The sequence below is a fragment of the Pseudomyrmex gracilis genome, unplaced genomic scaffold (genome assembly GCF_002006095.1).
Source record: "Pseudomyrmex gracilis isolate BER0280 unplaced genomic scaffold, ASM200609v1 scaffold_59, whole genome shotgun sequence".
NCBI classification, from domain to species: Eukaryota; Metazoa; Arthropoda; class Insecta; order Hymenoptera; family Formicidae; genus Pseudomyrmex; species Pseudomyrmex gracilis.
Window position 1 is genome coordinate 401950 of NW_018020643.1, and position 15019 is coordinate 416968.

At 33.0% G+C, this 15019-nt stretch overlaps 3 protein-coding genes across 7 annotated transcripts; 2 read left to right on the top strand and 1 right to left on the bottom strand.

Annotated features, from left to right (window-relative positions):
- Window positions 1–28: 28 nt before the first annotated feature.
- Window positions 29–3609, top strand: LOC109854083 (TOM1-like protein 2). Of its 4 annotated transcripts, none has more exons than XM_020426829.1 (9): window positions 29–437; window positions 705–874; window positions 1283–1564; window positions 1651–1914; window positions 2048–2345; window positions 2457–2577; window positions 2706–2736; window positions 3100–3150; window positions 3374–3609. In XM_020426829.1, exons 1-9 carry the CDS (start codon window positions 314–316, stop codon window positions 3569–3571), a joined length of 1539 nt encoding a protein of 512 aa, XP_020282418.1. In that variant the 5' UTR covers window positions 29–313; the 3' UTR covers window positions 3572–3609. The 4 variants fall into 4 exon arrangements, with proteins under 4 accessions (XP_020282418.1, XP_020282419.1, XP_020282416.1 ...); XM_020426827.1 differs by having other exon boundaries at window positions 164–437; window positions 2706–2817; window positions 3103–3150; XM_020426830.1 differs by lacking the exon at window positions 3100–3150 and having other exon boundaries at window positions 158–437.
- Window positions 3610–4753: 1144 nt separating this feature from the next.
- Window positions 4754–10290, top strand: LOC109854097 (UPF0505 protein C16orf62 homolog). Of its 2 annotated transcripts, XM_020426865.1 has the most exons (18): window positions 4755–5137; window positions 5268–5355; window positions 5455–5664; window positions 5757–5916; window positions 6032–6240; window positions 6314–6444; window positions 6580–6756; window positions 6823–7167; window positions 7260–7360; window positions 7457–7638; window positions 7745–7888; window positions 7999–8162; window positions 8226–8388; window positions 8495–8687; window positions 8816–8955; window positions 9024–9185; window positions 9302–9568; window positions 9649–10290. In XM_020426865.1, the coding sequence occupies exons 1-18, from the start codon at window positions 5121–5123 to the stop codon at window positions 9733–9735; spliced, it is 2940 nt and encodes a 979-aa protein (XP_020282454.1). In that variant the 5' UTR covers window positions 4755–5120; the 3' UTR covers window positions 9736–10290. The 2 variants fall into 2 exon arrangements, with proteins under 2 accessions (XP_020282455.1, XP_020282454.1); XM_020426866.1 differs by lacking the exon at window positions 9649–10290 and having other exon boundaries at window positions 4754–5137; window positions 9029–9185; window positions 9302–9393.
- LOC109854098 (4-aminobutyrate aminotransferase, mitochondrial) lies at window positions 9769–14557 on the bottom strand. Its single transcript, XM_020426867.1, has 10 exons — window positions 14402–14557; window positions 13206–13330; window positions 12508–12675; window positions 12212–12298; window positions 11944–12139; window positions 11689–11861; window positions 11402–11542; window positions 11154–11311; window positions 10800–11068; window positions 9769–10727 (listed from the first exon to the last, which is right to left on the bottom strand). The coding sequence occupies exons 1-10, from the start codon at window positions 14463–14465 to the stop codon at window positions 10612–10614; spliced, it is 1497 nt and encodes a 498-aa protein (XP_020282456.1). The 5' UTR covers window positions 14466–14557; the 3' UTR covers window positions 9769–10611.
- Between the last annotated feature and the right edge of the window lie 462 nt (window positions 14558–15019).

The window sequence follows — 15019 nt, forward strand, 5'->3', positions numbered from 1 at the left end:
TTTCTACGCACTGAAGCAAGAAGAGCGTACATACGCGTCTCGGACGAAGGGAGAAAAGGCAGAAGAGCGAAACGTATGCAGAGATCTATTTAAAGGTCGTTTTGCGCTTAATGCTTGAATGTCAGTGCTCTGATTGGTGGCCACGCAGTTTTGTGACATTTGCGATTTTGATGTCTGCCTTTACCGTTGCGTAGGTCATATGTATGTATACATATGATTCTGTTAGTCGGTATTACGCGAGATTAACAAATTGTCAGTGCACACCAATTGTCATCCGTTATCGCTGATTATCAGGTGCGTTTTACGTATACGTATGCGAGTGAGTGCAAACAGTAGAAAAGTGACAATTAATAACGCAATTTGTTCTACGTATTCCGAGAAAATGTCACTTTTTGGAGTAGGCAACCCCTTTTCTACACCTGTAGGACAAAAGATCGGTAAGTAATTTATTTGGCATATTCCTCAGTATTAAATACTGATCATACTTATTGTTTTTTTTCGTAAGCTCTGATGTCGGAAAATCAATTAGATTGCTAAATGCACTTGTGTGAATACTCTGACATAAAAACTGTCATTTATCCACTGTCTCGATGACTCATTTCAATTGTGAAGGACAGCAACACATATCAATTACTAGACAAGTCATCAAGGCAGTAGCAAAGTTTGCAGTGTGTTTTCAATGTTTTTTTTTTTTGTTATTTCAGAGTCTGCTACAGATGGCAGTTTACCAAGTGAAAATTGGACGCTTAACATGGAGATATGTGATATTATAAATGAAACTGAAGATGGGCCAAAAGATGCTATTAAAGCAATTAAGCGCAGACTCAATCAAGCAGCAGGCAAAAATTATACTGTAGTCATGTATACACTTACAGTTAGTATCACGTAGTATATAATACTATTTGTCATAAGATTAGTCACTATGACAAAGTTTGTTTAATCTTATCTAACTTCATTCTGATCTAATGACTTATCTAGCTTTGTTCTGATGTCATAATTCAATGCACAATATGCTAGCTTTATAAATGTCTATGTAACAATAACATAATGTTATGAGCTATAGTCAAGTGCTACTTGATATTTCTGACCTTCCGTCAATTTACACAATTAATGTCAATTAGATTAGTTGTTCTATATTGTTCTATCTACAAAAAATATAATGATGTCTACACATGTCAATACAATCAACTTATTGAATATAAATTTAACATATTACAAGTATTTAATATGTTTATTGTATAATTATATAAATAAATTATAATAATGCTATACGTATAAACAGGTGTTGGAGACATGTGTAAAAAATTGTGGAAAACGCTTTCATACTCTTGCTTGTTCAAGAGAATTTGTGCAGGACTTGGTTAAACTAATAGGTCCCAAAAATGAACCACCGACTGCAGTACAAGAGAAAGTTTTAAGTTTGATCCAAACATGGGCAGATACATTCCGTCATCAACCACATACTCAAGGTGTTGTGCAAGTTTATCAGGAATTGAAGGCAAAAGGCATACAATTTCCAATGACTGATCTTGATGCTATGGCACCAATCATTACACCAGAAAGAGTGAGAAAAAAATAAGACAAAGATAACATATTACTTGTTTAATTAAATTAAAAAATTATTTTTTTTTCTGAATGATATGTTTGTAGAGTGTACCTGAAACAGAACAAATTCCGACAAGTCTAGCTACAAATGAACAACCCGCTTCTTTGGGAACACAACATTTATCTCCGCAAGCCTCACAATCCGCTGGGCAGTTAACTCAATTAAATGAGCAACAGTTGGCCAAATTGCAAAGTGAACTTGACGTTGTTCAAGGAAACATGCGTGTATTATCGGAAATGCTGATGTACTTTACAAGTCTGGAACAAAATAAACAACAACCAGATTCTGCAGATCTTGAACTTATGAACGTATGAATCTCTTACTTGTAAATCTTTACATTTTTTTATGTTATTATATATTTATTATGAGAAAGAGAAGAAATAAGTTTTTATAAATTTGAATACATATACTAATTTCATAATACGTTTTAATTACTTCTAGGAACTTTATTCAACATGTAAAGCAATGCAGGAGCGAGTTGTTGATTTAATTGGTAAATTAGTCCATGATGAAATGACAGCCGAATTGCTACGCATTAACGATGACTTGAACAATCTATTTCTTCGTTATTCGCGTTATACGAAAAATAAGACACAAGTTCCGGCAAGTACTATATTAGCTCAGACAATTGGACAACCACCACATACGGAATCGACTCCAGTTCTCACTAAACGTGAAGCAGAATCGCTTATAGATTTATCTGATGTGGACGATGCGATAAAACAGATGAGCAAACTCAGTAAGCGCGTTCGTAAAAACCTAATCTAGAAAATATATATCTAAGAAAATGTAAATCTAAGAGAAAATATAAAAACTTTCAGGATTAATTGTATTTTATTTTCAACAATAGGTACAGCTGAAGGTACGAGCAAAAGTAAACCAGACCAAAAAGAAAAAAAAGAGGGAGATAGTGATGAATTTGATATGTTTGCACAGTCGCGCAATGCAACATATGAAACAACAAAAAATAGGTATATATATTATTATATAATATATTATTTGATTATTTAAAATTTCTAATTATTAATTTGCTTTAATATAAAGTTCATATAAGATATTTTTATCGAATAAAATAATTTAATGTATCTTGTAATCACAGTGGCAGCAAATACGAGGATAACTTGGAACAGGTGAGAGGAGGAAGTCTAAGCACAGCTATTCTGAATCGCAGTAACCCTAAAACACCTCAGCAGGCTGCTGCTAGTGCTAGTGTGCGTAACATTCTTTGCTTTTCGAACTAATTAAGACTCGTCGTTCATTACACTTTCTTTTCTTAATAATTTGGTTTAAATTTCTCATTTCTTTGCATTGTATGTTAAATATCATTTTCATAATTGCACGCACATTGCTTTTTATATAAAAAGCTTGACAAATTTTAGTTTTGATTATATTATTACTTATTTGTTTTATTAATATAAATTATTAACTATTATTTATATTATATTTCTTTATCGTGTTTTCAATGTTTGTGTTTGTTTCTCTCAATACTAAAGCAGAACTTGGAATCTGAATTCAATGAAATGGCTGCTTGGTTGGATCGCACAGTAAGTGTATTCTAGGTGTAAGGTTTTTAGTCAACGTTTTATAATTAGAGAAAAGAAGAAAGAAGAGAAAAGAAAGCGAAGGAAAGACAATATTATAAAAGAACAAAACTTAAAATTGCTTACAAACCTTACTTATGTAATTTTAGGAAATTGCGGCATGTTTTTTTACCAATTGTAGATTTGATAAGAATACCGGTGACGAATAGTGTAATTTATATTGCAGCCCGGAGGACAAGGAGATCAGGAATCATTGACATCGTCAGAATTTGAACGTTTCTTAGCCGAACGTGCAGCAGCTGCTGAGGCTTTACCAACTCTTACCACAACCACAACTGCCACCACGAACTCTTCAACTACTAGCACCCAAAACATTCAACGCCAGATTAACAAAGATCAAGACAAGTCCTTATTCGCTCTTTAAGTACCTTGAAGCTCTCGGTTGAAAAAAAAAAAAAAAAANAAAAANAAAAAAAAAACAACGGAGAAGCTAACTTAGTGAGACTGTCGTGTCCTTTAAACGGCACGTATCTCTTACTTTTCCCTCTGATTAAATCGTGCTCCCACTATCATCGACAATTTGAAAAAAATATCGATTTGTATTTTTAATATTAGGAGCTGGATACAAGATAGAACGTAAAAACGAGGGAAAGCGTACATACGGGAAAAAAATGCTTTATGCTTGTACGTACTTAATAAGATAACTGATATTACTCTCAATCATGTTCGAAGTATTTGCGTTATTATAAAACTTACGGTCGCAATGTGGATAAGTTATAAAAAACTATTTTTCTATGTTAAAGTAAATTTTAAATTTTATCTCAGCTGTGTTTTTAATATTCTATACACAAAAATATATAATTCTATAGAATTATTATTATTTTTATTGTATAACTTCTTTTACTTATATACATTCTGTTTATATAGAAACGTAATATTAATTTATTATAACATATAATAAGTTAGGAAGAAGCATGAATTCATTATTACTACTATGACTATTATTGCAGTTATGTGTAATAATATTATAAATGATTAATATATTCTGAAATAATTATGAATGCAACAGTAACATTGGTGTTGCTAAATTTCTTCCATCCTATATTTACAGTCCCGATAAAGTTGATAAATTCCTCTATCAGAAACTTCATTATGTATTTTTTTTAAGTTTTATTTATGTTCTATATATGTGTTTTCATCTTTCTTTCTCTCTCTCTCTCTCTAAAAACGTTTTAAGGGCTTGTACTTATATGCTAGAAATTGGTTCAAAATCTTGCAGAGAGAGAGAAAATAATCCAATCAAATTCGAGTAATTAACCACTGCAATTAGTTCTCTCTCTCTCTCTCTCTCTCTCTCTCTCAAATTGTTTTTCTCTTTGAAATCTTAAATTGATTTTTTCATCATGAACACAAGCCCCAACGGAATTATAATAAAGACATATAATAAAATTAAATTTTTCGATAGAAAAAGAGGGAAGAGATGTTATATTGTAATGCTATAATGTGTTTCAAAATTCACTGTCATACTGAACGTTTAATAAACGCGACATCAACTATAGATTTTACTGGCAATAAATTTTGACACAAAGTTTAAGTTAGGTACAATGGAGTGCACAATATCGTACGGTTCTAGGGGAAGTATTTCTCGGAAATTTCTCCTCTGGCTGTTCCTACTACCGCTCGCCGTTCTCCTTCGATCTCGAGCCGTTGGCAGAAACCGAAGAAAAATGGCGCGCAGTAGTAGAAGCAGTTAAAAGAGAAATTTTTGAGAAATTGGGAGAAATATTTCCCTTGGAGCCGCACGATATGGTGCACTTCTGTGTACACCCAACATTCCGTATGATTACTGGTGTATCAGCTGTATGGGCGGATGCCGCGGAAGTCCGTTAAAAGCGTAACATTTCATATGATTCCCTGCATGTACATACACATACAAACAAAATAAACAATTTTAATACAATCTATAACCTATAATGATGGAGATAGAATGGTGAGAAAAAAAATATAATATTTAATGTTAAGAATAAGAAGTATATTACATTCATAATTTATATTTTGCTAATAATCTTGAAATGTCTTTAATACAAGACTTTTGTTATAAAATTTTTATTATAATACAGGATATCAAAACCTATCAAATATGGAACTGTGAAGTCTGCATGTCTAGAAGAAACTACAGATCATCCTCTGAAACCAGTTGTAGTTACTGTAAGATATCATTATAATATACAAAAAATTTTTTTTATAAATAATAAATTTTTTGTATATTAATAATTTTGTACGTATATTTTTCTATTATTTGTCTAGATGATAGATGGACGTAATGTAGTCAGACGTAATACATTTCGAAGTACAAGCACTGGGTCATCTACTGGGACACCAACACCAACACATACAGCTCCCATAAATCCATTAAATGATCCATTATTGAACCATCCTTCTCTGGATGGTTCTGATCCTCTTACACAATTTGCACGAGAAGAATTAGATCCTCTCTCTAAAATGGCTGCAGATGAAGTAACACATAATTTGAAATATAGTGATATTTTTAAAAGAACAGTATTTACTAATTTTTATTTTTCATATAATACATGTTATTTATGTTATAGTGGGACTATTCTAATGTTGCATTTGCTGGCAAAAAATTGAAAGACACTGCAGAAGAATTGGTAGAACCATGGTCTGTAAGACGTTCTGCTATATTGAGCAAATATACAACCTCTGAAAAATTATCAATTGTCACGAGTTTTCTACCGGGCGGTGAAAAAGGTGTGCGGTTTATGAAAAAGTTATTGACTCATAAACTTTGTGTAACTTTTTTTTAAATACAAGTCACGTTTCTTTTTTTTATTCACATTTATTATATTTATCTTTTTATCTACAGTCGTTGTAAAAGTTCAGCCAAGTGGACCAATGGTTGACAAGGTAAAAACTCGACTTGAGCAATTAGATGATTTTGAAGAAGGTTCTGTTCGACAAATGTTAGACTTATCGCAACAACAGTATACCGCGCGAATCGAGCAATTAAATAATGAATTAGTACAAGCTTGGCATTCCGATCAAAGAGTAAAAGCACTTAAAATTGCAATTCAGGTTGGTGTATTTATTTAAAACTGAGACAGAACTTATAAATTGAAAATTTAATATAAATATCGAACTATTTCAGTGTGCCAAATTATTAGTAGATGTATCTGTAATGGCTTTTTATCCAAGCAAGTTTGTTCTCATAACAGATATTTTGGATATTTTCGGAAAACTTGTGTATGACAGACTGAAAATGAAAGCTGAATACTACAAGTAATTATACAAGATTATTATTTGTGAAGAACATACAGTTTATATTTTTATCATAACACATGATGTAATTGCTAACATTTTCTCTCTCTCTGAACTTTATTTATATTTTCTAATTGCGAAAACGTTTCAATTTAGACCAGGAAGTAAAGTGCCTACGAGCTTGCCTGACAATTTTACACCCAACATGGTTCCTGAAAACGCTAAAGAAACGTGTCAAAATTGGTTTTACAAAATTGCTTCTATACGCGAATTGGTGCCGCGTCTCTATGTGGAAATGGCAATAATAAAATCATATAGTTTTCTAACGACAAGGTAATATTTTTATATTTGTAATTGTGAAAGAGATAAAACTATTACTGTTTGACATATTTATTTTAGTGAGTTTAACATTGCTTTACTGCGTATAACTCGTATGATAAGAGGAATCGGAAACCCGTTAATAGCAGTTTATGCGAGATGCTATCTATGTCGCGTCGGATTAGCATTGAATAAAACATCAGATTTTGAATTTATGAGAGAAAATCTGTACGACTTTCTTTTCACGTATCAGCAACTATTCGGAACTGCTGTGAAAAACGAATTAGCGAAGCAAAATATTAGTCTGCATTCGTATCTGAATCTTTATTCGCCAGCTTTGGATTGGATCGTACAAGTTTTGGTGGCAACGTCACCTGAGAGCCTATTGGAGGAAGTTGTATCGCGATGTACAAAACAAGAGAATGGGTATAATCAGATTTTATAGAACGCAGTTTTAATATGTTTTCATAGAAATACTTATACCTAGTAGCTTACATATATAATTTTTTTTTTTATAGATCGTTATTATTAAATACAATATTGACCGCATTTAAACCAACATACATTGCCGCACGTGCTATGAACTTTGTAAATTTAATAGTGAAGAGTGAAGACGATGGTAATTAGAGCTTCAAAAAATTAAAACAGAAAAAAATCAGCGATAGCAATGCATTTAATTTAAGAAATGTCTCTATTTCTCCAAAAAATTTACTAGGATATCCTCAGTATCTTCTGTATCGAAGTTTGGGAGAGTGTCTTATAAAAGAATCTCCACCAAAAGAAGACTGTCAATCGGTACTGAACGTAGTGTGGAAATATATAACGGACCTTACAGATCCCTACAAATTTATGCATTGCATTGAGATTTGGATTCAATTCACAGTCATACATTTTTCTGTGAGTTAATATAGATTGCGATAATGGTTGAACATATAATATAGTACACATATAGTAAACATTTAGAACAGATTGTTGTGATAACTATGTTGTGTTATTTGAACAGGTAAACGAATTGAATTTATTTTTTGGCAAGATAATAGACTGTTTACGACCGAACAAAACTTTTGAAAACTATTACTCACAGTTACAGAATATTATTGAAAAGATAGTTGCTCATACGCAAGATTTTGAATCTCTGCTCGCCGTAGTAAGTGTTTTCTTTTTCTCTGTTTTATCTTTTTTTTTCTCTATTTTCTCTTTTGATATGCAGTTTTATGATTTTAACTTACAATATACAGACATTTTCAATATTTTCAGGACAATTTTTTGCCTTTAATCGATTTGTTTCACAAAGAAAGCATTAAAGTTGAAGTTTGTAAAACTGTCATAGAAGGATTGAGTACGCAGAGCGGACCTATTACGGATCCCATTATTATAAATGCTCTGATGTTTATTGCAAGGATAATGCACGATTCTGTTAGGTACGTCAATTCATTCACGTTCTAATCTTTTGTCAAAATCAAATAAACATACGCATCGCACAGTGCTCTGACTGTCGAAGATGAAAAGCGACAAATCGGACAACTGATATGTGGCCTAGTACAACGAGTAGATTACGGTCGCGATTTTGAGAAGCAACTTAGTTTTTACGTAGAAGTTAGAGCGGCATTTCCCAATCTTGATAGTGTTCATATACAACTTGTACAGGTATGACCTATACAATATCAATAGTGGTTTTTTAAGTCCCAATTTATGTCAAAATAGAAGAAATATTCTCTACTACAGAAATTACAATTCGCTTATCTATGTTAAGTGTGTAAATAGATTAGCAGTTGATACTAGGAAGATAGTGCGTGGCCATCACACGAGAAGAACGTCGGCATTTGTGCGCGCCTGTGCTGCATTCTGTTTTATTACTATACCTTCGCTAACTTTTGTACACACGCGCCTTCAATTATATCTATTATCTGGACAAGTCGCTCTTTTAAATCAATGTCTAGGTCAAGGTAAGCCACAAAGTAGTAGTTCTTTTATTGTTTATTCTTTTTATTAATAATAATAATAATAATAATTATTATTATTATTATATTATTATAACTTCATCACTTTGTGTATTCAAATGGGCATTTTTCAGCTGATGCCTGTTTCAAAGCCGCTTTAAGTTTAGTACCAGAAATGCCGAAAACCATTGATATTGATGGAAGACAAAAAAATTCGCAACCATATTTGCTCTCATACTTGTCGAGTTTCTTATCAACATTACTAGTAGTTCCAGTATGTGTGTATATATCCTATTACACATTTCAATTGCAAACAATTGTAAGATTGATATGTTATGTTAGGATAGCCCAGAACACGGCGTCTTGTATTTAATGAGAGGTTTGCTCAATGCGGTTCAACGTTGTTTCGAAGAAAACGCCTTGATCAAGTCGTATTTGTATTTACGTGTACTCGATCTTCTCTCAACTGTAGCACAGGAAAATTATCCGTATCACATTGACAAGGTACTTAATGTTTTCCTGTAATTATAAAGTTAGCAAATTGATGCGATATGTATCACAGTGTATCAAAGAAACTTGAGAAATTAATTAGAAAAGGTTTCGCTCGTTTGTATTTGCAGGTTGATTCGAACGATAAATTGTACGGATCCGATCAGAAATTTATTGGCGAGGTCAATAAAATTTGTTCGAAAATTGTCGAGGAACTTCTAAATCATCTCAAACATCTTGGATCTACTGAGCAACTTGACAAACAATCTGCTCTAGCGCTTGAGCTATTCAACTGTTTTATTATCCGTGCAGATTTGAGAAATCCTGCGTTGGCAAACATATCTATAAATTTGTGGCACTTGTCACAACGGCATAACGCAGTGGATACTAAAGTGACAGTAATTATGCGTATTAATCAGAACTTTGAATGTTGCATATATAGATTTGTTTCTAATCTTTTCCGATTATTTTTTTGCAGATGAGGATAAAAGCTTACATGACACAGAAAAGTCATCATCGAGAATACGAACATTTTGCTGATATACTTAGAAAAATGTCGAAATGAATTGACAGTAATATATTATTAACAATCACAACATAGTTTAAATATATTTTATTGGCAGTTCCTTTGGAAGACATTTTAAAATTGTACACAATAATTTTTCTAACTAGTCTTTTCTATCAAGTCAATCAGCAACAGTAATGAAACAAAATTAACAAAAGGATATAAATTATAATAATTAATTGGTAATAACAAATTAATCTCCATATTGTACAGACTATGGTTCAGTAATACAATCGAGAAAAGGCTAATTCTTTTTGAAAAAATAAGTCGAAAATATAGAATAATATTTTTTTAACCAAAACTCAAAATCTTTCAAATTTGAAATTTGAAAGATTTCGAGTCGGAAACTAAGTCTCGTGCAAAAACTTCTTTTTCTACATTTTCGATTTATTTGTTCAAAAGAAATCAGTCCTTTTCCATACTACGAAACTTGGCTGTGTGTATATATACACACACATCATGTTTTCCAAACTAGAAATGAATATTGTACAAAATGTATAATCAATGTATAAAAATTTATACGTTCGTGCAATAAAAGTATTATCCAGATATTTACGTAAGTGACAAAAACTTTGTTAAAAAATATATTTCTACTGTAGTATTTCGCATTTTCTGTAATATTTTATACATATATATGTACATATAAACTTAATATATATATATATATACAAAACAAATTGATTAACCTCTCTCATAATTCATTATTCTTGAGTTTTTCTTTCAATTACGTCATCTGCATAAATTGTAACTGCCATACAAAAATAATGAATATTTATACACACATTCTCGTACATTGTGATATAATAATTATTCTTTAATGGAAGACATTTAATCTGGAAGACAAAGAACGTTCTTATTCTGTTAAATAGATCATCCTTATTCTTTTAGCACGGAACGAAGCGCGTTCAAAAATATGTCAGCATGACGCTCTGTGAAGGTCAACGCAGGCCTCAATCGTACGGACTGATTGCCACATCCACCAGCCTGGATACCTAACATGTGGAAAAACGAAAAATTTAACAAATCTGCTTTACAACACTTTTGTCATTTTACGCATCTCTTACCCTTGGTCAAAAGTTTTTTGATAAGAGCGTCTCGCATTTCCGACGAGGTGCAATTAAATGCTATGAAAGTCCCACGTCCGCGCACGGCGCTTATCACACTAGAATGCTCCTTTTGTATATCCATCAGATGCTTTAACATGTAGTCGCCAACCCGCGTAACTCTATCTAAGAGATTCTCCTTCTTGATTATCTTCAAGACCGCTTCTAGCAATATCACTTTGCTGGGATCGCCCATCCAAGTGTTGAACACGCGATACGATTGTTTCGGCCTGCGATACGCAGAGATATGTGATTAATTAAACTCGAATGTTGTCTTTCTCTGATACACACATAACAAAAAAAAAACGATTGTACTTTAAATCCTCTGTGTGATAATAGCCGCCAAGTTGCATTTTTTTGCTGAAAGTCACGACGTCTGGTGACGTATCTAGATTGAAGTGCTCGTGACACCACATTTTTCCCGTTGGCCCGCCACCGGTTTGCACCTCGTCGATAAGTAACGCGGCTCCGCGCTGGAAATGTTTCAAGATAAAGTTGTGACATTGGAATGATCTCATAACAGTGTAGGAAAATTAAATACGCCTTGAAGAATACCTTTTTACCTTTCGTGTTATACGTTGAAGTTCCTGAAAGAATTCTGGCGACGCGTGGTTGTCGCCACCTTCCGATTGAATAGGTTCAATTATCACACCAGCCACAGGTACTTGTTTTTCCTTCTCGTACTTTTCGAACAATTCCTCGACCTGAAATTACATTTTCGAGTGGTTCTCTCTTGTACACACGTAAAGCTTTAAAAAAAAACAAAAACAGAAAAGAGTTACTTAATAACTCTCTGTTGTTATTTAACGACATTTAATTTTAGAATAATTTTTTTTTAAATGACAACAACCTCTGCGAGGCAACGTTTGTCCTCCTGCTGATTTTCCCGTTTGTTTTCTTCCAAAGGATATTTGTACTGTGGAAAAGTCGCGATAGGCCAATCAAAAGCTGGTATATCCAATTTGTGAATGTATTTGCTGTGAGTCGTGGAGAGACAGCCCAAGGTTCTTCCGTGGAAGGCACCTGTTGATGTTAAATTATTTCAGAAAAATTGTGTATTTTGATAAACTGATTGTTTTCTGCTCTCTAATAACGCACAAGGCACCTTTAAAAGACATAATGGAGTATCGCGGCGAGCCGGGTACTTGATTCATCATGCACGATTCCATCTCTTCCTTCGTAAACGACGCTCCTTTTCTCTGTTTCCCCGCGTACCAGATAAAAATATTTTTGAAAGCGTTTTCATTGGAACAAGATCCACACATCATTGTCGTGATATGAGATAATCCGGGCGGTGCGATCTGTTCAAAACATGATCCGTGAAATAACGGAATAACAAAAATATCGACGATAAATGAAACTTGGATTTTTACCTCTTTCTGGAGCAAAACATTACTCAATCTGCTAGGCCAGTCTTTTCCTGGAAAGACACCTAATGCGGGTCTGTTCGCCATAATTTTCTGGAAAAAATGCAATATCAACAAATGTCGCCGAAAAATAATTTGCAGATAATTGAAAAAATATTGGATTATCATAGAGAAGTTAATCGTAAATTACAAAACTTTTGTACAATATAAATGATAATGTAGAAGAGATAAACATGTAAATTGCGTATATATATAAAGAAATTCCGTTGTTTTTTCCGTGACGTGGTAGCTGTATCACTCACTTGGTTAACGGGATCGGCGAGAGCCTCCAACATCGCCGAATGATTATACCCTAAGGGCATCGACGAGATTTGCATGTAAACGTCCAGCAGCGCGTTTCCATCAACGTCCATTATGTAATTACCGGCTGATTTTTCGTAGTCTGCGAAGAATTGTACGGATGATGCTTGCTGAAGTCATAGATTGAAGTCAAGTCAACACAATGTGATCCATTTTGTTTTCTGTACGTGTACGTGTTTACAAACAAATTTTATATTATTCACTTCAATCTCTATCCTGAGATGTAGATAATAAATAAATGAAAAAAATTTTTTTATTTTATAAGAAATTAATAATATAATAATCATGTAACAATATTACAAGAATTAAACCGCGGTTCGACTCTTACTGGAATTTTTTTCAACCGAGAAAAAAAATATAAATTATATCTAAAATACACAACAAGCTGCCAAAGAGAGAGTTTAATTCGAAATAATCAAGAAACGTTTTTTTGTAGATGAAGCCATTGTTTTTTTAGTTTATCTTTTATCGAATAAACTGATAAATACAAAAACCGTTACCAAATTAAAATAGAACGATGAGAGCGCGATAAGAGCGTAGCCATAGACAACAAGTGGTTTAAATGGATAAATTACATGATGATAACATTATATCTCACACAACCAAAGCGTCTAGAAGTCTAGAATATTTATAGACGCACCTGTATCATGTTTAATTCTTTCAGTAATGTATGTGATCGAGGACCGGGCACTTCCGTCACAACTACCGGCTTTTCTGGTTCTTTCGGTGTTGAACCGGTCAAACATCTTTTCCACGTTGCAACGCCTGCACAACAATATATATTCCTCAATTTAAAATCGTTTCTAAGATGTAATGTACAATTCACACGTATAATTCACTTGTATATATAACATTTGTGTATTTTTTTAATTTAAATATCTGCATTTATCTGTATTTTGGATGATTGTCGGATGTTCATAATCTAAGCAGAAAAACAACTCATTGAACTCGTTTAACAGTTCTGATGACCAGTTTTATTGAAGCCAGTTAAGAATGATTGCTTGATATATCGCTATGATTTTGTATCGTGCCCCTTATGTAAATGACTATAATGTAAGACGGAGATGTATAAAGAAAACTAGAAGAGTGGCATACACTTTTTTTATGCTAGAACAGACAATACAAACTCTTGAAAATTAAAATCTAGATACTTATTAAAATACATTTATATATATATATATATATATGAAAACAATTTGATCTAGATTTCTTAATTATATGAATATATAATTAACCACGTATTTGTCAAAACATTTACAATTTTAATTAAATAAGTTTGAATAAGTTTTTATCTCTATAATATAATGTTAAATAATAATGAATATTATAATGTTAAGAGAACGTATAGTTCTCGGGCATGGTGTACAAAGTCAGGTTCAAATTCACATAGCAACACATTCGAAGTCGAAATTAAACATTCCTCAGAATTGGATATTTTTTTCTTTCGGCATTGATTCGACCTTTAGGATAAGATAACAAGTATCAAAAGCTACAACTTAACGACATTTATGCAATTGTATATACATGCTAAAGATACGACAAAAGATATGACAAAAAAGGCTTTATCAAAGATATACGAAAAATTGAATTTTGTGCATCAGTGTTAGTTTTTATCTGCAATATTATATTTTATCGGTTTATTCTTTTTTTGTTTTTTTTTTTAATTCTTGCTCCATCTTTCAGGTTTACGTAGGAACGACGCGAGCCAGAACGAATTTATCGATTTTACCGCGAGGGTCCACGCAACATCACGACTGAGACAGCGTGTTTCTCACTGGTTTTCACTGTGCAAATTAACATAAAAAAAGTTCGATGAAAGAAACAAACTGTAAATACCAGTTAGGAGTTGCCGAGATGAAGTCCACACGCTCAGCGCACGATGACACTTGTTAACGAGCATCTCCGTTCGAGTAAGTGGGAGCACAGACTACTAGGGCTGCTCCGGCAGCGTCGTCTCTGCAGAAGGGATGGAACCGTACTGGCCGCTGATACGCGCTGATAACGTTCACCTAGTTAGAGAAGAGCCGAGAGCGAGGCTCGTGGGGGCGCGAGCTGCGGCCACTTCTGTTCACACTCACAGGAAAAGTCGTGTGAGATGCGCGAATATCGATTTCGAAAAATATCAAAATAATCACACACGTGAATGTTAACGGCATTCTTTTGTTTTATATTTCTTTTAAAACAGTGTCTGAAACAGTTTTGACCCCATTTTTATTGAAAGTTTTGACAATTTTTTTTCGCAATATTTTAAAATTAGTTAGAGCGGGGTATACGGGGTCCTTCATATATACGTGATGCAAATCCAGCATCCTATATGGAGGAAAAAAATTATTTTGTTAAATATATGTGTATGTATATATATATATATATATATATATATATTTAAGCATATTCTTTGCACAACATCCTGCAAAACGGCTCAAACAATCCGAATTCAATTCATTCATTAGTTTA